Raw genomic sequence first — 23365 nt, forward strand, 5'->3', positions numbered from 1 at the left:
GCTCATCATCAAAGTTAGATGGCTGATTGCCACTGGAAGGCCCAGTAGAACGTGGTGAGAGAATCTGTGTGCGCTCTTGAAAATCCACACAAGTCTGAGTTTACTAGTCAGTATTTAAATTGGGTGTGATGTTAATCTTGTAACCATTTCTCTACTTCTGTCCTAGGGTACAAACATTGCTGCCGGCAAAGCCATGGGAGTGGTGGTGGCAACTGGAGTCAACACGGAAATTGGCAAGATCCGGGATGAAATGGTGGCCACGGAACAGGAGAGAACACCCCTCCAGCAGAAACTAGATGAGTTTGGGGAACAGCTGTCCAAAGTCATCTCCCTTATATGCATTGCGGTCTGGATCATAAACATTGGACACTTCAATGACCCAGTTCATGGAGGCTCCTGGATCAGAGGTGCTATTTACTACTTTAAAATTGCTGTCGCCCTGGCTGTAGCAGCCATTCCTGAAGGTCTGCCTGCTGTCATCACCACCTGTCTGGCTCTTGGAACTCGCAGAATGGCAAAGAAAAACGCCATTGTTCGAAGTCTCCCTTCCGTGGAAACCCTTGGTTGTACTTCTGTTATCTGCTCAGACAAGACTGGTACACTGACAACGAACCAGATGTCAGTCTGCAGGGTAAGTGGGAATAGTTTCAGAATCTTTGCAGGTTATGGTTGTTGATTCATCCTAAGAATATGCCTTCATGCCATCAAAACCTTTGATTTATTATTTTTTTAATTACTATTTTTTTTAATTGGTGTATAGTTGTTTTACGATATTATGTTAGTTTCTACCGTACAGCGAAGTGAAGTAGAGCTCCCTGTGTGATTTATTTTTTTATTTTATTTTTATTGAAGTATAGTTGGTTTACAGTGTTATGTTAGTTTCGGGTATACAGCAAAGTGATTCAGTTATTTTTTTACATATATATATATAAAATTTTTAGATTCTTTCCCCGTAGAGGTTATTAGAAAATATTGAGTATAGTTCCCTGTGCTATACAGTAAGTCCTTGTTGGTTATCTGTTTTATATATAGTAGCATGTATATGTTAATCCCAAACTCCTAATTTATCCCTCCTCCCCCTCCCCCCCTCCCCCCTTTCTCCTTTGGTAACCATAAGTTTGTTTTCTATGTCTGTGGGTCTATTTCTGTTTTGTAAATAAGTTCATTTGTATCTTTTTTTTTTTTTAAGATTCCACATACAAGCGATATTATATTTGTCTTTCTCTGACTTACTTCACTTAGTATGATAATCTCTAGGTCCATGCATGTTGCTGCAAGTGGCATTATTTTCTTTCCTTTTTTTAAAAAATTTTTATTGGAGTATAGTGGATTTACAATGTTGTGTTAGTTTCAGGTGTATAGCAAAGTGAATCAGTTACATATATACATATACCTGCTTTTTTTTTGATTCTTTTTCCATATAGGCCATTACAGAGTATTGAGTAGAGTTCCCTGTGTTATACAGCAGGTTCTTATTAGTGATCTATTTTATATATAGAAGTATGTGTATGTCAATCCCAGTCTCCCATATTATCCCTCCCACTGCTTACCCCCTGGTAACCATAAGTTTGTTTTCTACATCCATAACTCTGCTTCTGTTTTGTAAATAAGTTCATTTGTACCCTTTTTTTAGATTCCACATATAACAAGTGGCAATGAATTATTTTCATTCTTTTTTATGGCTGAGTAATATTCCATTGTATATCTATATACCACATCTCCTTATACATTCATCTATCGATGGACAGACACTTAGGTTTCTTCCCATGTCTTCCTCCCTCCCTCCCTCCCTGCCTCCCTCCTCCCCTTCCTTTCTTTGCTGTGCTGGGCCTCAGCTGCAGCATGCAGGGTCTTTTTTTAGTTGCGGCATTCAGACCTCTTTGTATGCGGGCTCTTAGTTGCAGCATGCAAACTCTTAGTTGTGGCATGCATGCTGGATCCAGCTCCCCAACCAGGGATTGAACCTGGGCCCCCTGCATTGGGAGCGTGGAGTCCTACCCACTGGACCACCAGGGAAGTCCCTCTGTGTCTTTTTTTTTTTTTTTTGGCTGTGTTGGGTCTTCGTTGCTGTGCACGGACTTTCTCTAGTTGTGGTGAGCGGGGACTACTCTTTGTTGCAGTACGCAGGCTTCTTATTGCGGTGGCTTCTCTTGTTGTGGTGCACGGGCTTCAGTAGTTGCAGCACACAGGCTCAGTAGTTGTGGCTTGCAGGTTCTAGAGCGCAGGCTCAGTAGTTGTGGCACACGGGCTTAGTTGCTCCACGGCATGTGGGATCTTCCCAGACCAGGGCTCGAACCCGTGTCCCCTTCATTGGCAGGCAGATTCTTAACCACTGCACCACCAGGGAAGTCTCCCTCTGTCTTCACTATTGTAAATAGTGCTGCTATGAACATTGGGGTGCATATATCTTTTCATCATTTCTGGATATATGCCCACGAGTGGGATTACTGGATCTTAAAACCTTTGATTTATAATTTGATGCCTTTTTATGTGCTTTAAGCAAATTGGGTTGTATGTGTAGCCTGAGCCCAGGGTAATTTCTTACACTTCAGAGGAATTAATCATTTAATTCCCAAAACTATGTCATGAAATAAAGGTTATCTACATGGCTGATATATTTGTACTGGGGAAATGACTGTAAGCAGTCTGTAAATGTGTTAGGTGACTATGCTTACTTTATTTCCCTGTTCTTCTCTCTCTAAGTGTATGTATGTTAACATAAGCTTCAAAGGAAGAGTTCTATAAACCAGCTAGTTACCTGCCTACATAAAATTCTAATTGGTACTTCCTTAACACATTGAATGAGACATGTTTTCTTCTTGGAAAGTAAATAATTGCCTTTAACTTGCTTCATTCTCTGTGTTCATCCTTCCTTTCTTAGGTTATTTTGGGGTTTTTTTTGTTTTTGTTTTTTTTAAATATTTATTTATTTATTTATCTTTGGCTGCATTGGGTCTTCATTGCTGTGCGTGGGCTTTCTCTAGTTGCAGCGAGCAGTGGCTTCTCTTGTTGTGGAGCACGGGCTCAGCAGTTGTGGTTCTCAGGCTCAGTAGTTGTGGCGCACGGATTAGTTGCTCCGCGGCATGTGGGATCTTCCCGGACCAGGGCTCAAACCCGTGTTCCCTGCACTGGCAGGCGGATTCTCAACCACTGCGCCACCAGGGAAGCCCTCTTAGGTTGTTTTGACCATCACTTGGGGATAAAATTAAAAACTTTAAACCTTCCCTTAGCAAAATAAGAACTAAAGAAATAATGTAATGGTACAGCTTAATGAAGTTCTTTCATGTAATTCAATTTCCCTAGGTTTTGTTTAAACAACTTTGAGGTGGGGGGGGGGATGAGAGAAACAGATGAGGGAAATTGAGGTACAAACTTCCAGTTACAGAATAAGTGTGTCATGGGTATGAAATGTAGAGTGCAGGGAACACAGTCAATAATGTAATATCTTTGTATGGTGACAGATGAGAACTAGACTTATCATGATGATCATTTTGAAATGTTTAGAAATATCGCATCACTATCCCATGCACCAGGAAGTTTTAGTTCAATTACACTTCAAAAACAAACATAGAAAAAGATCAAATTTGTGATTATCAGAGGTGGGGGTGTGGGTGGGAGGGGGAGGAATTGGACGAAGGTGATCAAAAGGTACAAACTTCCAGTTATAGGATAAATAAGTCTTAGGGAATGTAATGTACAACATGATAAATATAATTAGCACTGCTGTATGTTATATATGAAAGTTGTCAGGAGAGTAAATCTTAAGAATTCTCATCACAAGGAGAAAACTTTTTTATTTTGTATATATTAGACGATGTTCATTAAACTTAACTTATTGTGATAATCGTTTCATGATGATCGTAAGTCAGATCATTGTGCTGTATACCTTAAGCTTATACAGTGCTGTATGTCACTTATATCTCAATAAAACTGGAAGGATAAATTAAATATAAAATTGACACACACACACAAAAAAACTACTACTACTTTGTACAAGGCAAAGTAATTTTCCAAAAGGTACACAACTCATACAAATATTGAGTGGACACATGTCAAAGATTCTGTTTGGCTCATTAATTCAATGAGGGAGAATCAGTAAGATGGTAAAACTGGTTACAGGACCATGTGAGGAAGTGCTCAATATTAGAATAGAATTGATGTGTGTTAGATTACAAAAACTGGTTAATATCCTATAGGGCAGTAAAACTAAGGTTATCTTTTATAGAGGACAAAAAGCCACAACTTCATAAAACATGAGCCCTTGATAATAGCACAGTGAAAGAATGTTAAATTTTTCCAAAACACTAAATCTTTGAGTGTGCTTGTTTTAAGTAATGCTTCTGAATGACATTGAAAGGACATGCCATCCTCCCCTTGGCCTTATCTCCAGGTTTTTAGTTAATGTTTTTTTAGCATTGGAAATTGTTCTTGTTTTAATAGTTGAACCCTCGGAATCTTTTTCTTGCCAAATTTATATTCATGGTATTTTTTTGATATACACACCCTCAACTTTTTGTGTTGTCCAAAACCCAGATTTAGAGTGAATTGACAGGTGTTTAAACACACTGGGGTGTTCTCTCAAGTGGTAAGCTTCTAGCTTGTCTTGAGTTTCTTGAGTAGATGCAGGGTGTAACTGAGCTACCTAAGTTCTCTTTCCTTGGAACCAAAAAAGGTTGGATGAATCTGCTAAAAGCTAGTTGTCAGCTAAAAGCTGATTGATTGGGGAAGAGAAAGGGAATTTCATTTTACCTGTTTGGTTTCCCCCAGGAAATTGTTTAAACTTAGACTGTAAGCTTTAATTCCTCAGAATAGTCCTTATATCCATGAAGATAAAGCAGTGTGTGAAATTGTAATCTTTAAAAAATGGTAAGGTTGGGGCAGCTTCAGACTTCAAACTAAGACTAAAACACAGTCCATGATAAAAAATGTTTTTGTTCGTATATTTTCCCTTAAATGATTTGATTTAAAATGTTCTATTGAAGAAATAGCTTGCCTCTTTGTTCTGTTCTACCTTTGGCGACAGAAAGCTGATGCTAATCAGTATTCTACAGGAGGTTTCTTGCAGTGGATTGCATAACTGCCCTTGACTTCGGGATACTTTCATCATGCAGTTTCTAAATGGTTTACTGGCTTGCAGTCTAAAATGCCCATGTGCATTCAGATTTAGTTGGTGTGGGTTAGAATTCTGAATGTCTTAGAATATTTTGGACTCTGGTATAGACCCAAAGAGTTTCACTTTTATAAACAGTGTCATTAAAGAAATGGCATGGTGTATAGTAATAATAATGCCAACTGGCTTTGATAAGGCTTAGTGCAGTTAATTTTTCACATGTGACTTTATTTGACTCGTATGGTAATCCTGCTCAAGAGGTTAGAAAACTTAGGCTCTGAGAAGTTGTGACGTGTCCGAGGGTCACACAACTTTTAATAGAAAGGTAAAGTTGAATTTTCTGATGGGAAACATTGGTAAACCTGGTTCTCTCTCTTCCACTGAATAATTGTGTAACTGTGAGCATATCTTTTAACCTCTCTAGTCCTTTGTTTCCTCTTCTGTAAATGTCAGACATCTTTGGAAAGAGCTTTGTGCCAAGCTTCCTTTTTTAGATGTTGTGTCTGTTAGAAAGAAGTTGTAGGGATTGGTGATCTTGCTGCATGTGACCTTGGACATGAATCTTTTCCTCATTTGACACACCAGTTATATGTGTTTGAACTAGCACCTTTTATCAGGAGTCATCACAGTTTTAAATCCCATTGTATATTTTAATTTTTTAAAAAATTGTTTTTTCTTACTCATAGCTTTAGTTCAGTTCCAAGGTTGATTTAGTTCTGAGTGTACTTTTGAAATGAAGCTTTTGGAATTTAAAAGTATGTGCTATAATTGACATACATACACTATCAAATGTAAAATGGATGGCTAGTGGGAAGCTGCTGCATAGCACAAGGAGATCAGTTCCATGCTTTGTGACGACCTAGAGGGGTGGGATAAGGGAGGGTGGGAGGGAGGTTCAAGAGGGAGGGGATACAGGGATATATGTATGCATATAGCCGATTCACTCTGTTGTACAGCAGAAACTAACACAACATTGTAAAGCACTTATACTCCAATAAAGATGTGGGGAAAAAAAATATGTGCTATATAATAAGCAAATCTTATGAGGCAAAAGAAGTTATTTTAAAATAAAAATGAGCAGATTTTCTTACTGAATATGAGTCAGAATGCTCTGAAAAGATGTTTTTAAAGCATTACATGGCCCTTTTTCACTTTAACATTTTAAAAATTCCTTATTGTAGAATGGTTTGATCATTCCAAACTGGACTTCTGAATTATAATTGTAAAGCAAACCAAGAAAAAAAAGCCATCTTTAAGAAACTAGCTTATGTCACTTTATTATTCTGTAAAATTAAGAATTCTTTCCTAAGCATGCTTCCATCTGTATTGTCTTGGTAGCATCAGTTCATTCAGCTCTGCGGGCTCCTTACTGTATACATGTAGTTGTGCAGCTTCATAGAAAATGAGCTATTGCCACAATAAAAATAAGTAGGAAGAAGTAGAGAAGCAATTTGTCTTATTTTACTTAGGGAGTGTTTATGCAACTCTGAAATGTGAGTTTATTCTTCCTAAGCTTTTACTGTTAGCTCTAAGGCAGGAATACGTATGTCACTTCCTCAGCCAGCCATTTGAAATTTGGAATTCTGAGCATTCTAAAGAGTACTGCTTTGCTGCAACTAGAGAAAGCCCTCGCACAGATACAAAGACCCAGCACAGCCATAAATAAATAAATAAAAATTAATAAAAAAGAAAAAAACTTAGAGTACTGCTGAGTCTTTGGAATTGACTGACCCAGAGTCCTCATAACTCAGATTTCACATGGGTTCTCTTCTGTGTCTGGTGCTGTTGCTGCTTATTATTTACTCAGCTCCTCGGTGATGCTGTTTCTCGGACTGTTAGGAGGATGGGGGAGGCAGTCTTAGTGGTGTCCAGTTGGAATAAGGGACAATATTCCTCATGCTGAGCTTCAGTTAATCACTTTCATCAACATTGATACTGAAGTGAGAAAGGCCTTTTGTCTTAGCAAAAGTTATATGTTTTTTCTAGCATATTTTTTATACCTTTTCAACACTTAGCTTTTTTTTTTCTGTAGATGTTCATTCTGGACAAAGTTGACAGTGATACTTGTTCCCTTAATGAGTTTACCATAACTGGATCAACATATGCACCTATCGGAGAAATGTGAGTAATCCCTCCTTGTCTTTTAAAGGCTCCACTCTGGTAGTTTGGTGCTTGTATAGACTTGGCAGTGTCTCTAAAATGTTCAGACAGTTTTCCTAATGTGGCTCATGTTTATCAGAGTAGGTCATTTTCTTTAAAAACAAAATTGATAATACATACTTTGGAAATTGAAATTGATATTACAGGTTGTATAGGCCAGTGACCCTTTTTCATGTTTTGAAGCCTAAATTTTCAAGTGGGGTTTCTGGTTTGGTTTGGTTTGGTTTTGGTTTTGGTTTGGTTTTTTTGGTCATGCTGCACGGCTTCCGGGATCTTAGTTCCCTGACCAGGAATTGGGCCTGGGGCCCTGGCAGTGAGAGCACCGAGTCCTAACCACTGGACCACCAGGGAATTCTTGTTTGTTTTTCATTGATAACAGTGGTGGAGGAATTTCATTAACTAAGAATTCCTGGTCTTTACTGATTAACTATTGATACCAGAGAAACATTCTGTCTCCAGCATCAGATTTCTTTTGAATGCTTGCCAGTCCGTTGTCCACAAAATTCTATTTATTAGTAAATAATTAAATAAAAATCAATAGAGATGACCACAGTGTGTTCTAAGAGTTACTTTTTCTTTTGACAGACATAAAGATGATAAACTAGTGAAATGTCATCAATATGATGGTCTTGTGGAATTGGCAACAATTTGTGCTCTCTGTAATGACTCTGCTTTGGATTACAATGAGGTAAGCCTCCTCACAAATGAGAAACTAGACCTGGCTGTTCGTAGTTCAAGGGTGCGGTGGGTGGAATGAAAATCCAGCCTTCCTTCCTCCCTTTTTGAAAGTATGGGTTCCTGGTTTTATTTTCCCTTTCCATTAAGAGCCTATCTCTATCAGAGCCAGCACGACCCTACCCAAAGGAAGTTGGGAGCCTTTCATATATTCTCTGTGACTGAGCATTGCAGTTACTTAACTAGGAGTTGTAGCATACATGATGTTCTCTTCTGTGTATAGCTTAGTTACTATAAATGATTAAAACCCAGGATACTTTTTCCTGAAAGTATAGGGTATTGATCTTGTTTTTTTTTTTTTTTTGATCTTGCTTTTTAAGATGGGTAACATTATGTCCTAGAGGACAGACTGAGGCTTAGAAGTTGTTTTGATGATGAATGATGATGATGCATATAATATAAAAATTTAACCAACAGAAAACCTTTTTTTCCTCCCTTTTTAATTATAAACAGTGAGATAAATTCTTCGGTTTCTAAAGGCAAGCCAGTCCCCAACAGAAACAGAATGTAAACTCTGTAGAATGATAAATAATGACAAGGAATTACAAATACTGTTTGAAAGCTATGTTTGAACTAATACTGTGATTATTGGCTTCTTATGGTTAAGGGAAATGAAAGACCTAATTATTAGAAAAAGATAAAATGCACACCTATGCTTTGAGTTTATTTTTAATTATCTGGATCATATGCTCCAGAATAGGATAAAATGGCCCAAAGAATAATGGTACAATGGACGAGAGATTGTCCACCTATGGAAAAAGTCTTTATTAAAGAAAATTTACTACTTTTCCCTTTTTGTAATTTGTATGCTTTTAACTACTACAGGCGAAGGGTGTGTATGAAAAAGTTGGAGAAGCTACAGAGACTGCTCTCACTTGCCTGGTAGAGAAGATGAATGTATTTGATACTGAATTGAAGGGTCTTTCTAAAATAGAACGAGCAAATGCCTGCAACTCGGTCAGTATTTGAGCTTAGTGTTTTATTCATGTTGCCCATCACTCAGACCATATATTCTTAGTCTGCTCACTCTCTTACTCTCTTAGATAACTTAGTATATACCTTATTTCCTCAAACTTGCAATATCTCCTTCCCCATACTCACTATAAGGTAAAATGGTCTGGCCATTTGACCACGAAAATAAAAGTAATCAATGGATAATTTCCACATGCAGCCTCTGTGCCCATAAGGTCTGCCGTCTCCCCTGGTGCTGTGAAATGGACTCTTCTTGCTCCCAGCAAAACCCAGCTGCTCCTTGTCTAGTAAGCCCCAACATCTTTCCTGCTTATCAATCTCCCATCTTTACTGGATCTTCATTAGAGAAATAATAGTATGTTTTTTTTTGTTTGTTTGTTTTTAATTAAATTTATTTATTTAATTTATTTATTTTTGGCTGCGTTGGGTCTTCGTTGCTGCACATGGGCTTTCTCTAGTTGCGGCGAGCGAGGGCTACTCCTCGTTGCAGTGCACGGGCCTCTCATTGCTGTGGCCCCTCTTGTTGCAGAGTACGGGCCCTAGGCGCGCAGACTTCAGTAGCTGTGGCACGTGGGCTCAGCAGTTGTGGCTCACGGGCTCTAGAGCGCAGGCTCAGCAGTTGTGGCACAGGAGCCCAGCCGCTCTGCGGCATGTGGGATCCTCCCGGACCAGGGCTCGAACCCGTGTCCCCTGCATTGGCAGGCGGATTCCCAACCACTGCGCCACCAAGGAAGCCCAATAGTATGTTTTTTATCTAAAAACTTTCTTTTGCCTTAAGCACCCTGCTTCTTTTCCTTCACAGTAAAATTTCTCAAAAGAGCTGTTTTTATGTATTGTATTGTTTCATTCTTCCCATTTTCTTGAATCCACTCCAGTCAAGCTTTTGCCTCCTTCTCGTCTATCAAAACCTCTTGTCAAAGTTGCCCATGACCTTGTGCTAATAAATGGTCCAATTGTTTATGCATGTGTACTACTAACACATTTAAAGTACATGAAGCAAGGACTTCCCTGGTGGCACAGTGGTTAAGAATCTTCCTGCCAATGCAGGGGACATGGGTTCAAGCCCTGGTCCAGGAAGATCCCACATGCCACGGAGCAACTAAGCCCGTGCACCACAACTACTGAGCCTGCGCTCTAGAGCCCACAAGCCACAACTACTGAAGCCTGTGTGCCTAACGCCCTTGCTCCACAACAAGAGAAGCCACCGCAATGAAGAACTCACCACAACTAGAGAAAGCCCGCATGCAGCAACGAAGACCCAGCACAGCCAAAAATAAGATAAATAAATAAATAAAAATTTTAAAAAGTACACGAAGCAAAAGTTGACAGAAATAAAAGGGAAAGTAGATGAATTCACAATAAGAGTTGGAGATTTTAACACACCTATCTCAAAAATTGACAGAAAAAGCAGTTGAAAAATCAGGATATGGAACAACACTGTAAATTAAATATACTCAATCCAACCCTTATTTCTATTGTGCTACTTCTTTTTAATTTATTTATCTATCTATCTATCTATTTTTGGCTGTGTTGGGTCTTCGTTGCTGCATGCCGGCTTTCTCTAGTTGTGGTGAGCTCTTCATTGCGGTGGCTTCTCTTGTTGTGGAGCAAGGGCGTTAGGCACACAGGCTTCAGTAGTTGTGGCTTGTGGGCTCTAGAGCGCAGGCTCAGTAGTTGTGGTGCACGGGCTTAGTTGCTCCACGGCATGTGGGATCTTCCCAGACCAGGGCTTGAACCCATGTACCCTGCTTTAGCAGGCGGATTCTTAACCACTGCGCCACCAGGGAAGTCCGTATTGTGCTACTTCCAATATACTTTTCAAATGCATAAGGAACATTCACCAGAATAGACCATATTGCTGGTCCATGAAGCAAGACTCAACAAATTACAAAGGATTGAAATACAGCCGGTCGCTGACCGTGAAAGAATTAAACTAGAAATTGATAACAAAAAGATAAATAAGCTTCCATCTGAAGAAAGTAGAAAACCAGCAAATCAAATACAAGTAGAAGGGAAATAGCAAAGACAAGATCAGAAAGCTATTCTGAACAATTTTGACGGCGTAGAAGAAATCAACAAGTCCTTTCAGTAACACAGCTTTCTAAGCTGACACAGAAAAGTGGAATAATCCTGTGTCTGTTATATTAATTGAATCTATAATTAAAAATCTACCCCACAAAAATTCCTCAGGCCCAATTCTGCATAACGCTAAAGAAATACCAGTTTGGGGGAGTTCCCCGGCAGTCCAGTGGTTAGGACTCGGTGCTTTCACTGCAAGCTGTGCAGCATGGCCACAGAAAAACAAAGGGCAGAAAATGGAACCCTTATCAACTCATTTGATGAGGCCAGCATAACCCTGATACCAAAACCTGACATGGATGCGACAAGAAAAGGAAGTTACAAGCTAGTATTCTTCATAATATATACATAGAAGTAGAGATTCTCAGCACATTAGCAGATTGAGTCTAGTAATATATCAAAACTTTGACGTGTTATATTTGAGCAGAATTACCACAACTACATTGACATTCAAAGCTCAGTGAGGTGGCAGTGTTGCAGGGTGCAGGCGTGTCTGCCCTAGACACTAGACAAATCTGTGGCTCCTCAGCTGCCTTCCCCCTGCCTGTCGGAGCCCCAGAGCCTGGGTTTCTTGGGCTGAACAAAGTGGCAGGCAGGATGGACCAGTCTGTTGAGGGGACCCAGGAGCTGGAGGCTGACCAGATGGCCAGTGTCTGCCAGCCTCTGTTGCAGGTGGTTTTACTCCGGTCCAGCTGTACCAAGTGTGTGAGGACACAGAATCCACTGACAGTTTACTGCAGGACAGATCCAGCCTTTGTCCTAGCCAGAGTGGTGAGTGGTTGCTTAGATGAGAAGCAGCGTAAGCAGTGTGCAAACAAGATGTTAGAACACACGAAGGTCAGAGTAACAGGCAGCGGCACGTACAAGTGGAACGAGAGGAAGAGAAAGAAGCATGGCGCCAAGAAGCGAGCTAAGGAAGCTCAGAAATGGGAACTGCAGAAGCCAGAGAAGACGGGTTGAAGGGACTGTGATGCCGGGCAGGAGCAGAAGGTACCTAAGAAGGAAGCAGGTCAGGCCCCAGCGTCTCCGTCTGGGCCCACCCCCACAATCCACCACCCTGGAAACACGCCTGCCCCTCTGCACCAGGGTGAACACCATCTTCGTGCAGTGCAGGGTGGTGTAGCCAGGAGGTCCTACGGTGGGTCTCCAGACCTATTCCCAGTACCTGCTGCCTCCCAGCCTTGGAGCTTAGATTTCTTTGGAATTGGGTTCTGCTACACATAATCTCTTAGTACCTGTCATCTCCAAATGGCTGCCAGTTAGTGCTTGAGGCTCCTCTTTGTAGCACTTCTTTGATTTGTAGTCAGGGTTTCCTGGTAGAATAAGGAGAAATGGGAACTTAAAAATATAGCCTTTCCTAGTTATGCAAAAGCAAGACTCATTTCTACTAAATGAGCTGTCAGCTGTCACTACGTTTCCTTTCTTTCATCCTCCCCTGGATATCCAGGGCAGATTAGGAGGCAGTGTGTTTTGGGGGAGTAGGGTGGCACCACACGGCACAGGCAGCCTAAGGTGGGCGACAGGGTGAGGCAACTCTGGACTTCTGCTCTGGCACTCTGTTTCCTTTACATTGTTTTGCCTCCTTTATACTATCCCGAGAAATCAAAACTCGCACCGGCGTGGAGGATGTCTCAGCTGAAGTATAGTCGCCCTATTTGTGCTTCACAACTAACAGTCTCACTGCCGTGAGGGTCTTGGGCAGCTCCTATGGCATCCTGCCCCGATATACATGGTTTTCATGAAATAGACATCCAGGCCCTTTGTTTCTGTTATAGGGAATTCACCCCAATTGTCATTAAGCAGGGGGCCAATCCTTGCAAAGCCACATTGTCTGACAGCTCTATTATTAGTTGGTGTGACTAAACCCCTCAGAAGCAACCCGAAGATTCAGCTTCACAGAGACTGAGGTTTAGAATTATATGATTCTAGACCTGTAACTGCTCAATGAAGGGAAACAAGTAGCAGCATGGAACTTAAAAAAGTGGTACGTTAATTGTAATGACCACTGCAGATAAGGGCAGGAGTGTCCGTTCTGTAAGAGTCTGCGGTCTAAGTATTTTCTTGCTCTGTGCCCTCCTTTGCCTCATTTTTTGCCACAGCAGCTGAGTGAAGGGATCAGAAATGACTGTCATGGTGCTCACTCACTGAAAATTCCCAGAAATGAACTTTTGCCCACTCCTCCCGCCCCCGAAAGCAAGAACCTTTCATAGTACAGAGGTGAATAGAGCAGGACCAGCTTTTTAAGGCCTAGTGGCCCATTTGGATAGGACTGTTGATCTTCACAGCCCTGATACTGGAAGCAATGGCTTTGTTCTTCTCTCCCCCTAGGATGTATCTGGCGCCGAGGTCCACACCTCACTCAGAGTCACTACCCATTCTTTCAGTCTTCCTAGAGTCATTGGTACAAATGCTTAATGGAAACTAAATACATAAGTAATATATCAAATAATGTAGAATTCATAGTGATTGTCTTTGTTGCTTGGGGCAACTCTTGCTGAGAGGATGGCTTCAGTCCACTCATAATTGCCTACATTGGATGCTGAGGTTCTTTGGGATTTCTACAGTTATTATTAAATACTTGTCTGAATTAGGGAGAAATCAGTGTAATTCACCACATAATTGAATAAAGGCAAAAAAACGTAAGATCATTTAAATAGATGTAGAAAAGGCATCTGATAAAATTTAATCTCAGTTCATGATAAAAACTCAACAAACTTATCTTCAAGTTGATGGTGTATTTACACAAAATTAACATATCTAATGGCAAAAGAAGAATTTCTACTTTCAACATTTCTATTCAGTGTTGTACTGGCAGTCCTAGTTCATGCAGTAAGGCAAGAAAAATCAAAGATATAAAAATTGGGAAGGATAAAGTATGTTTATTTTGTAGGTAACATGGTTGTATACATAGACAGTCCAAATCTGAATCTGAAGGTTCTTAGTCTTCGTTTTACCTGAGCTGTCAGTTTATCCTGTCAGTCTCTCCCTCCTTTAAAGTCCTTCACTTCACTCGTTCTCCTCCCTCCCCAGCCCCCTGTCCCCTGCCATCTCCTTGGCTGCATCTTCCACAGCCCACCAGAGGTGAAGAGGTTCCAGGGCCCAGTCCTCGCCCTTTTCTGTCTGCAGTTACTCCCTTGAACTCTTCTCACCTCATGACTTTTAAATACTGTCCATGTGCTGACATCTAATATAGTACCCACTAACTATCTAAAGCTATTTAGAATATTTAAGTGGTGTTCCTTGCCCCTGCTTCAGCTAATACTTAACTGCCAGAGCTCGAAACCCTCCATTGTCTTCCTGTTTCACCTGTTAAAAAAGCCAGATGCCTTACATTGACTTTTAAGATCCTACAACCTGCTTCTGCCACCCCTGCCATTAACCTCTCACTTCTTTTTTGCAAACTCTGTTCCAGCCATGTTGGCCTGGAGGCTCCTTGAACGTGCCAGGTCACGTCAGCCTGCACGTCTGTTCTCTCTGCCACACTCACACATCTTTCACATTTTTACTCAAATACTGCCTTCTCAATACTTTACGTAAAAGCGCAATCATACATAATTTTGTCTCTTCCCTGCTTATTTTTAAATATTCTTCTCCGTAGCACTTATAATCTACTTTCACATTCTAGTGTGTCTTTCCCAAACTAGAGGGTAAGTTTTATGAGGGTGAGAACTTGTTTGTCTGTTGCTGTATCCCCATTGCCTTTCACATAATAGGTACTTAGTGAATGTTTAACAAATCAAAAATGTACAGAAATTGCCATCCAATAATATTGCATATATGTTCTCTTTATAGGTCATTAAACAGTTGATGAAAAAAGAGTTTACTCTAGAGTTTTCACGTGATAGAAAATCGATGTCGGTTTACTGTACACCAAACAAACCGAGTCGGACATCAATGAGCAAAATGTTTGTGAAGGCAAGTACAGCAGATTGCAGTTGAGATGTTCTTACCAGGATTGGAATCCTGGGTGAGCTAATAAATAAAATTGTTGATCTAAATCTGTAACATTTCCAGGGTGCCCCCGAAGGTGTCATTGACAGGTGTACCCACATTCGAGTTGGAAGTACTAAAGTCCCCATGACTCCTGGAGTCAAACAGAAGATCATGTCTGTCATTCGGGAATGGGGCAGTGGCAGCGACACACTGCGATGCCTGGCTCTGGCCACTCACGACAACCCACTGAGAAGAGAAGAAATGAACCTGGAGGACTCTGCCAACTTTATTAAATATGAGGTTAGCTAATGAAAAGCTTCTTTGCCCACATCCTGCACATTCATTGTGTTCAGACAGCCCTCCTTCAATAAAAGGTCAAATGAGTCTTGCTTTTTCCGAGAAAAGGGTGCGGTTATTTGTTTTTCTGCAGGCCAAATGTATTACCTTTATAATTTAGACTGCTGCTTCAAACATACAGAGTTAACAACTTAATACAGGCCTATAACTTTCAAAGTAGAATCATCAAGGCTAAAAACCTATTTTGCAGCTCTCATGTAAATTAAGATGTTTTAAAAATTGAGGCTATTTTTAAAACACTTGTTAGTTACTGAAGGTCAAATTGTCCAAGTGGAGAGATTCCGTCTACTTTTCTGCTCACGGAATACTTTCATATCAGGTATATGACTTCCTGAAGCCTTGAACAGGGAACAAATTTGGGAACTATGGGCCACTAATTGGCCACTATCAAAATGTTTTTATTCCTCGGTATATTTTTTTCCTCATTTCAGAATATTATTATGAAAGCTAAAGAATTATTTGGTAACAAGAATGTAGTGATTTTTAATTGTTTCTGATTTATTGGAATTAATACTGTTCTTCATTGGATTTATATCAATGGTGTGAATTCTGTCATAAGAAAATGCAGAAACCTTTGCTGTCCACACTAGAGGAAAAACCAGAATTTCCTGTTTTGACATAAGGTGATTCTTTAACTCTAGACCAATCTGACTTTTGTTGGCTGTGTGGGCATGCTGGACCCTCCGAGAATTGAAGTGGCCTCCTCTGTGAAGCTGTGCCGGCAGGCAGGCATCCGGGTCATCATGATCACGGGTGACAACAAGGGCACCGCTGTGGCCATCTGCCGGCGCATTGGCATCTTCAGGCAGGACGAGGATGTGACATCAAGGGCCTTCACGGGTCGGGAGTTTGATGAGCTCAGTCCTTCAGCCCAAAGAGAAGCCTGCTTGAATGCCCGCTGTTTCGCTCGAGTTGAACCTTCCCACAAGTCTAAAATTGTAGAATTTCTTCAGTCTTTTGATGAGATTACAGCCATGGTGAGTGTCTTTAGACATGTACGGGTAACAGACTGCACAAACACAGCAGATTCTAATTCTGACCATTAAATTTTTAGTAATAGCTCCCATATTTGGAACTTCTTTATTTTTGTCATGATCTGGGGCTGTTTCTCAAGGGTTCTATTGACCAGTAGTTGGCATGCTGTATGTTGCATGCATGGAAGATTCTGGAGAAGTTTTAAGACCTGGAAGTCTGAATCAGTCACAGGGGAAATATTTGGTGATATCTTTTTTTATCTTTGATGTGGTTAAAATATACATGTTTGTATCTCACGTTTCTGAAAGCCGATTCAGGACATAATCCACACTCTTGTCACCCAGTTTTGGATAGCCTTACCTGAGATGAGATGTACTGGTGATGTGTTCTCTTAAGAGCTACCTGTTGATGAAGCATTTCCCATATTCTTCCTCGCATCTGATTTTTTCACCGAGACATGTTAACATTGTGTCATATTTGCTTTCTGCTGCTTATCTGTGAAACTTCACACTCTTAAAAACAACTTAATTTTGTTGCTTGAAACCAGTTATTATAGTTGTCTTCCTCCCTTCCTCTTTCCTCCCCCTTCCCTTCTCTCTCCCAGAGGAAAGCACCATTCTGAATTCAGTACTGGGTGTTTAGTAAAAGTATAGAAAACATACATGGGAATGATAGTTTTGTATCTGTAGACAATATTTAAGTGTTTTTGCCCGTTTTTGGTCTTTATATATATTATATATTATAGTTTTACATATTTTTGAAGTCTGCCTTTATTCTACTTGAGATTTATCCATGTGGATACAAGTATTTTGTCTTGACTGCCATATTGTGTTTTTTTGGTAAAAAAATAATACAGATAATTTGAAGTCCCCTTTGTCCCACTTCCCTCTGAAGTGTCACCTATTAGCTCGTTTGGCAATTTTACATTTCCCAGGTAAAACGTGTTTTATGACACCAACTTAAAAAAACGAACTCTCTCCCAGAGAATTCTGTTGTCCAGAGGCCCAACAGCTCCATTCGTCATTCCCTGGCTTTAGGATGGCTGAGCATTTGTTGGCAGCGTGTTAGGTGGCAGGTGTAAACCAGTGGTGGGTTTTTAACCCTTTCAGACTGGAGACGGTGTGAATGATGCTCCTGCTCTGAAGAAATCTGAAATCGGCATTGCCATGGGCTCTGGCACCGCAGTGGCGAAAACCGCCTCTGAGATGGTCCTGGCTGATGACAACTTCTCCACCATCGTGGCTGCCGTGGAGGAGGGACGGGCGATATACAACAACATGAAGCAGTTTATCCGCTACCTCATCTCGTCCAATGTCGGGGAAGTTGTTTGGTGGGTCCCTATGGCAGGTCACGTGTATTCCTTGGCTTGTCATGACCAGTTTTCCAGATTTGCTCTTCATGTGGCAGCAGCTTTGCTCTTAGTGCAGCAGGAGAGAGGGAGGGCCGGGAAAGATGAAGGAGGCCCTTGTGAAGGTAGAGGTACTTCCTCTGGCCCTCAGGAGGGCTGTCGACGGCTGCTCCAGTGTGCAAAGGATGCACTTTAACATAGAAATGAATTTAAATTAACTATATAAGGTAACATAAAATTCTTAGTCTTGTAAAAGTTAATTTGGAATTGGATATAATAAATGTTTTATGATTGCCCAGGGAAAAAGTTAAAACAATCATTGCTGTCCACTGATTTTTATGGAGGAAGATGGAGTGGTGATGTTATTTTAAATAGTGGCCAAAAATAATTTGGGGTCTTTTTCTTCTTTCCTTGGATGGAAACAGTATTTTCCTAACAGCAGCCCTTGGATTTCCTGAGGCTTTAATTCCTGTCCAGCTGCTCTGGGTCAATCTGGTGACAGATGGCCTGCCTGCCACTGCACTGGGGTTCAATCCTCCTGATCTGGACATTATGAACAGACCACCTCGGAACCCAAAGGAACCACTGATCAGTGGGTGGCTCTTTTTCCGTTACCTGGCTATTGGCTGTGAGTACAGTTTTTTATATTATTGATTTTTAAACGAATGTTTGAGTCCAAATTTTGTAAATGCATCCCTTAAAAGCACATTTTTTTCTATCCCCATATTAGGGTAGCAAAATATGGAGACTGCCCTCTTGCAGTTTAATGAGCTGTGTATGTGTATGCCCAGTTTACAGTAAAGTTAGTCCCTTACTTGAGCATCCTCGTTCTTCCTTGGGCCTTTGTGAATGAGGTTCTCAGATTTAATCTATGGGCAAAGGAAATACAGGGACGACTGAGGCCTTAAATGACCAAGATGTAAAACGAAGTCCCCCTTTCCCTAAGTGAGAGAAGCGATCTGTGCATTCATCAGCAGTGGTTGGTTCTTCCACATGTGTTGTCTTTGTAGACCTCGTCCTGACCCAGGATGCTGCTTCTCTCTTCCTCATTTCATAGGTTAGGAAAGTGAGGCCCAGAGAGAGGTTAAATGACTTCCTTAGGGTCCCATAGGAAACTGTTTTGTTTTAATATGTTCACATGATTTAACACTCAAAAAGCACACAGTGGCATAAAGCAGGAAGGCTCTCAACCAGTTGGTTCCCCTCCAGCATGCCTTCTTGGGATACTGTAGCAAATAGATCCATCTTAGGTGTTTATTTTCGCAAGCGATGGCATGCTGTACACACCTGTATGCTGAACCTTGTCTTTTTGTATTTCTGTTTTTTGGGTAGTTTTATATCAGTACTAGTATAGCTGCCTCATCGCTGGGCACCACCTGCCTACTGCTCTGTTGGAATTGCTGGGTTAGAGGGGGTGCACTTGGACCTTTCAGTGGATACTACTGGATACTACTGCTTGGGACAGTCTCTTATTCTCAAGTGCCTGTGTTCTCCACTACCCTTTGTTGCTTCTTTATAATAAACTTGCTGAATTCAAAATTGTTGGGGTGGGGGAGGGGATGGTCCCAGAATTGGCTTCAAGCACTGCCATGTGCTCAGCGTTCTGCACTAACTGCTCTAATGGCCTTTCCATATAAAGGTCTGCCAGGCCTTTGATGGAGCAAATAAATTAGTGTATAACTGGTAGCACGAGTTTGCCAGAAAGTCATGACGGGTGTCATCTGGTGCTCCAGCACAGCATGGCCTTCCTTACATGGAGAACACATGCCTGCAGCCTTAACATACTGGCTGCTGGTTAGAGAGGGCATGGCTAGTGTAAAGGTCCTACCAATTCTAGTAGGTGCTTTTCCTCACAAATTCTGGAGGAAAAGTTGCCTGGTTCTTCTGTACCACAGACACCCTTCTCATTGCGGAAACCGTCAGCCTAGCTGCTTCATCTGATGCGAGTGAGCAGGTGCTAGTGGCAGCACAGGCTCATTGACATACCATGTCTTTGATCTCTGTCCTAGGGGTTGGCCCACGAGGCAGCACCTGCAGTAACGCTGCAGGCCGTAAACCCCATGTGTGTTAGTGTCATGATGTTTGTTCCCAGGTTATGTTGGCGCTGCTACCGTGGGTGCTGCTGCGTGGTGGTTCATTGCTGCCGAGGGTGGTCCGAGAGTGTCCTTCTACCAGCTGGTACGTAGCCACCTTTCTTTCTGTACCTTAGATGCAAAGTGTTGTAAGTCTTCACAAACAAAGTTGTCCTTGAGCTTTCTATGGTTTGGATGTCAGTCAAATAATCTTAATACTTTAACAATAAGCAGTTGCATCTAAGGTTATTCTGAAGGACCAGGGCTTCTCTGGGAAATGCGGTGAGATTTTGTGTGGGTCTGTGTTCTGGGCTTGGTGTGGACTTTGGAAATGTCCTTGGCTGATCAGGAACTTGATTGGGCTTTTGTTGCAGAGCCATTTCCTACAGTGTAAAGAGGACAACCCGGAATTTGAAGGAGTGGATTGTACAGTCTTTGAATCCCCATACCCAATGACAATGGCGCTCTCTGTTCTAGTAACCATAGAGATGTGCAACGCCCTCAACAGGTCAGTGAGTCTTCTCAGCATGCTGGGGCAAGAGCCTGATAGCCAGGGCGCTGGGGGATTGTGTGTGTGTCATGGTTGATTGAGAATCACAGGAAAGCTCCGCCTTCCCCAAAAGGAAGAACAAGCAGCACTGGTTTTAAGAGCTTAAGTCATCATCACCTCCAGGAAGTAGTGGGAGTGCTTAGCCACATGTTCTTCAAGAGACAGCAGTGACCAAAAATAGGGACTTCTGCACCCCTGTGTGCCAGTGCCCACAGGGAAGGAGCTCTTGCCCTTTAGCATTGAGACAAACAGTATCATCTAATTAAGCCAGTGACAAAAATGGAAATTTCAAAATAGCCTAAGTGTCAAGGGCAATTGAGAGCAGCTTTGAACACACTGAAATGGGATTGCTATGCTGAAGCCTAGATTTAAATTGGAAGTCTGTCCTACATCAGCATTCTTCCTTAACTTTGCCACTGTAGAAACTTAATAGAATTAGGTCAGTAGGCAATAGGCAATGCCAAGTTAGCCGTCGCTTTATTGAAGTGTGGTTCTGAACAGTCTCTGTCGGTGATGGCATATGCCTTTGCCCTTTCAGCAGGCACATTTCACCCACCTACCTCTCCTTGTTCTGCAGCTTGTCTGAAAACCAGTCCCTGCTGAGGATGCCCCCTTGGGAGAACATTTGGCTCGTGGGCTCCATCTGCCTGTCCATGTCACTCCATTTCTTAATCCTCTACGTGGAACCCTTGCCAGTAAGCGGTGGGGGGAACCTGGGCTGGGGCCTGGCTGCCTGTCCAGCAAGTTGGGGAGCTTGATGAGGTTTCTTTGTGTTTCAGATTATCTTCCAGATCACACCACTGAATTTGACCCAGTGGCTGATGGTGCTGAAAATCTCCTTGCCTGTGATTCTAATGGATGAGACCCTCAAGTTTGTGGCCCGCAACTACCTAGAACCTGGTAAAGAGTGTGTGCAGCCTGCCACCAAATCCTGCTCGTTCTCAGCATGCACCGATGGGATCTCCTGGCCCTTTGTGCTGCTCATAATGCCTCTGGTGATCTGGGTCTATAGCACAGACACTAACTTTAGTGATATGTTCTGGTCTTGACTGACAGTTTTGCATAAAGATGATGTTTAACTTAATCAATTAATTTTTTTATTGTTTAAAGCAACTGTCTATTTCTGCTGAATTTTCACATGAACATACTGGCTGGTGAAGGAGGTTTCATACTCTAGATTTTGTTTTGCTTTTTCTGACTCCAGTGGGGCAAGATTTTCCTTTTTTATACACATAATTAAAGTGTCCATTGACATGTACAGAGAACTAACACTATTTTATGCAAATATTTTTTTGTAGATGAAAAAGCATGTACAGTGTTCTGTTTAATACTCATCCTTGTATAAAAAAAAATAGTTGAGCCAGCAGACATTGTCAGCAAATTAATTGGCAGCAGATTTTAGGAAATGAATGTGTGTGGTTTTTTTCTAAAACTAAATAGCATGTATTGTCTTTTGCATGATCATCTGGATTTAATCTGAGATCACAGTCTAATTTTTATTCATAAGCCAATTTTTCTGCACTGAGCAGAGTACTGCTACCTCAGTCAGTATTTTTTTTTGGTTTGCCCCCCACCCCTTCACCCCTTGGCCCTTGTTCACCTCCACCCCACCTCCACCCCGACCCCGCTCGGCTGCTTCTCCTGTAGGGTTTTGATGGTTCTGTTTACATCAGTCTTAACAAGAGGTATGCTTGTTCTCGCTTGTGCAGAAAACATTGTTCCAGATTCAATCGACTGGGTTCATGTCCCCTCACATAGTTTTTAAGGTTATTTATTTAAATGTCTAATGTATTTTATTGTAACAGACATTGTTTTGCCAACATTGCCTATTTCAGTGGCACTTCACAATCTAGTTTAAAAAGAAAAATAAAACATTTTAAATGGACAGAGAAAAATAACCGTCTTGTTTTTAACTCTTAAGTGGCTTAGTTTGAACTAACATGTCCAACTTCCTCTTAAGTTCTTAGTTTTACTTTTAGTTTTACTGTGCTTGAGGGGAAGAAGGATCCTGTTCTGCTGCATAGGTAGTTGTAGGAATTTTATTTTTAGTGTATAGGCACTAATTGTTATCTGTGATACATTTTTATGCAAGTTTCTGCTGGCCTGTTTTAGCCTGGTGTAGAGGACATAAGGGCAAGTGTGTGTGTGTGTGTAGGTGTGTGTATGTGTTTTGTAAAATCTGTAAATAGCACATGACCAAATGAACATATTGTATAGAACTATTTTTATTTGAATGTGGCACTAACCACCACCATCGTTACTATGATAAATGTTTGCGCATGTTCGAGATCAGTCTTAACCAACAGTGTGTAAGTCATTAACAGTCCTAACTGTGGTGTTTTCCTCCAATGCCTTCCAACATCCATCAACTAACGTGAGTATTCCCTGAAATTTGGATGCTTTAGCCTAAAGGTGACTGCCACTAAATGAGCTGGCTATATGACACTAATGAGTAAGCCCCTTATGTCAGGCACCCTGAGAGCAGCGGGCATACGATTTTATGTGGCACCTATGCACCTGTGGGCTGGGGTAGCTGTTCTCGACGCCACCCACTGCCTAGGGCAACAGCACAGCCACATGTTAGTGGGGGAGGGCCTGGGGGAAGAGAAGGTAGTTCTGCTTTGGTCAGACTGACAGGTGCCTTCACAAATGCCAAGATGAGGATTCACAAAAAACTTGTCATGGTTCCTTTGATCTTTGTTAGCTGCAAGGGCTCATCCCAGAATCTTGCTACCTGGTTCATTAAAAAGCAAAAAGCGAGTGAAAGCAAGTAACTGAACCAATAAACTCATGCATCATTTTTTGCATGACTTTTTTCTTTTTATGGCTGCGCTGCGCAGCTTGTGGGATCTTAGTTCCCTGACCAGGGACTGAACTCGGGCCCCGGCAGTGAGCGCACTGAGTCCTAGCCACTGGGCTGCCAGGGAATTCCCTGGTTCATTTTAAATAGGCCACCTTTTTCCACCTTCTGGGTCATACTCTTTGCGGCTGAGATTTAACTGTGCTTTAACGTACCCGGGAGAGAAAAGATATTGGCCATAGTTCTGCTCAGCTAGCAAACAACCTGCCCCATC

The 23365-nt window shown here is 41.5% G+C and overlaps 2 protein-coding genes across 3 annotated transcripts in view; one reads left to right on the forward strand and one right to left on the reverse strand.

Moving 5' to 3' along the window:
- Positions 1-23365, forward strand: part of ATP2A2 (ATPase sarcoplasmic/endoplasmic reticulum Ca2+ transporting 2) — a 63322-nt gene that overhangs the window by 37364 nt on the left and 2593 nt on the right. Inside the window, exons 8-20 of one of the 2 annotated variants that reach the window (XM_036874494.1) lie at positions 167-631; positions 7143-7231; positions 7856-7958; positions 8831-8962; positions 14849-14971; positions 15071-15289; positions 15988-16323; positions 17431-17651; positions 18095-18297; positions 19762-19847; positions 20116-20249; positions 20869-20986; positions 21071-22180. In XM_036874494.1, coding sequence (XP_036730389.1) covers positions 167-631; positions 7143-7231; positions 7856-7958; positions 8831-8962; positions 14849-14971; positions 15071-15289; positions 15988-16323; positions 17431-17651; positions 18095-18297; positions 19762-19847; positions 20116-20249; positions 20869-20986; positions 21071-21340 — 2499 coding nt within the window. In that variant the 3' untranslated portion in view covers positions 21341-22180. Of the gene's footprint in view, positions 1-166; positions 632-7142; positions 7232-7855; positions 7959-8830; positions 8963-14848; positions 14972-15070; positions 15290-15987; positions 16324-17430; positions 17652-18094; positions 18298-19761; positions 19848-20115; positions 20250-20868; positions 20987-21070; positions 22181-23365 lie in introns of those variants that run through there. The other variant, XM_036874495.1, reaches the window with a different exon arrangement.
- Positions 11450-23365, reverse strand: part of ANAPC7 (anaphase promoting complex subunit 7) — a 58713-nt gene continuing 46797 nt past the window's right edge. Inside the window, 1 exon segment of the mRNA XM_036874497.1 lies at positions 11450-12369. The gene's annotated coding sequence lies outside the window, so the exon portion shown is untranslated.

The sequence above is a fragment of the Balaenoptera musculus genome, chromosome 14 (assembly GCF_009873245.2).
Source record: "Balaenoptera musculus isolate JJ_BM4_2016_0621 chromosome 14, mBalMus1.pri.v3, whole genome shotgun sequence".
NCBI classification, from domain to species: Eukaryota; Metazoa; Chordata; class Mammalia; order Artiodactyla; family Balaenopteridae; genus Balaenoptera; species Balaenoptera musculus.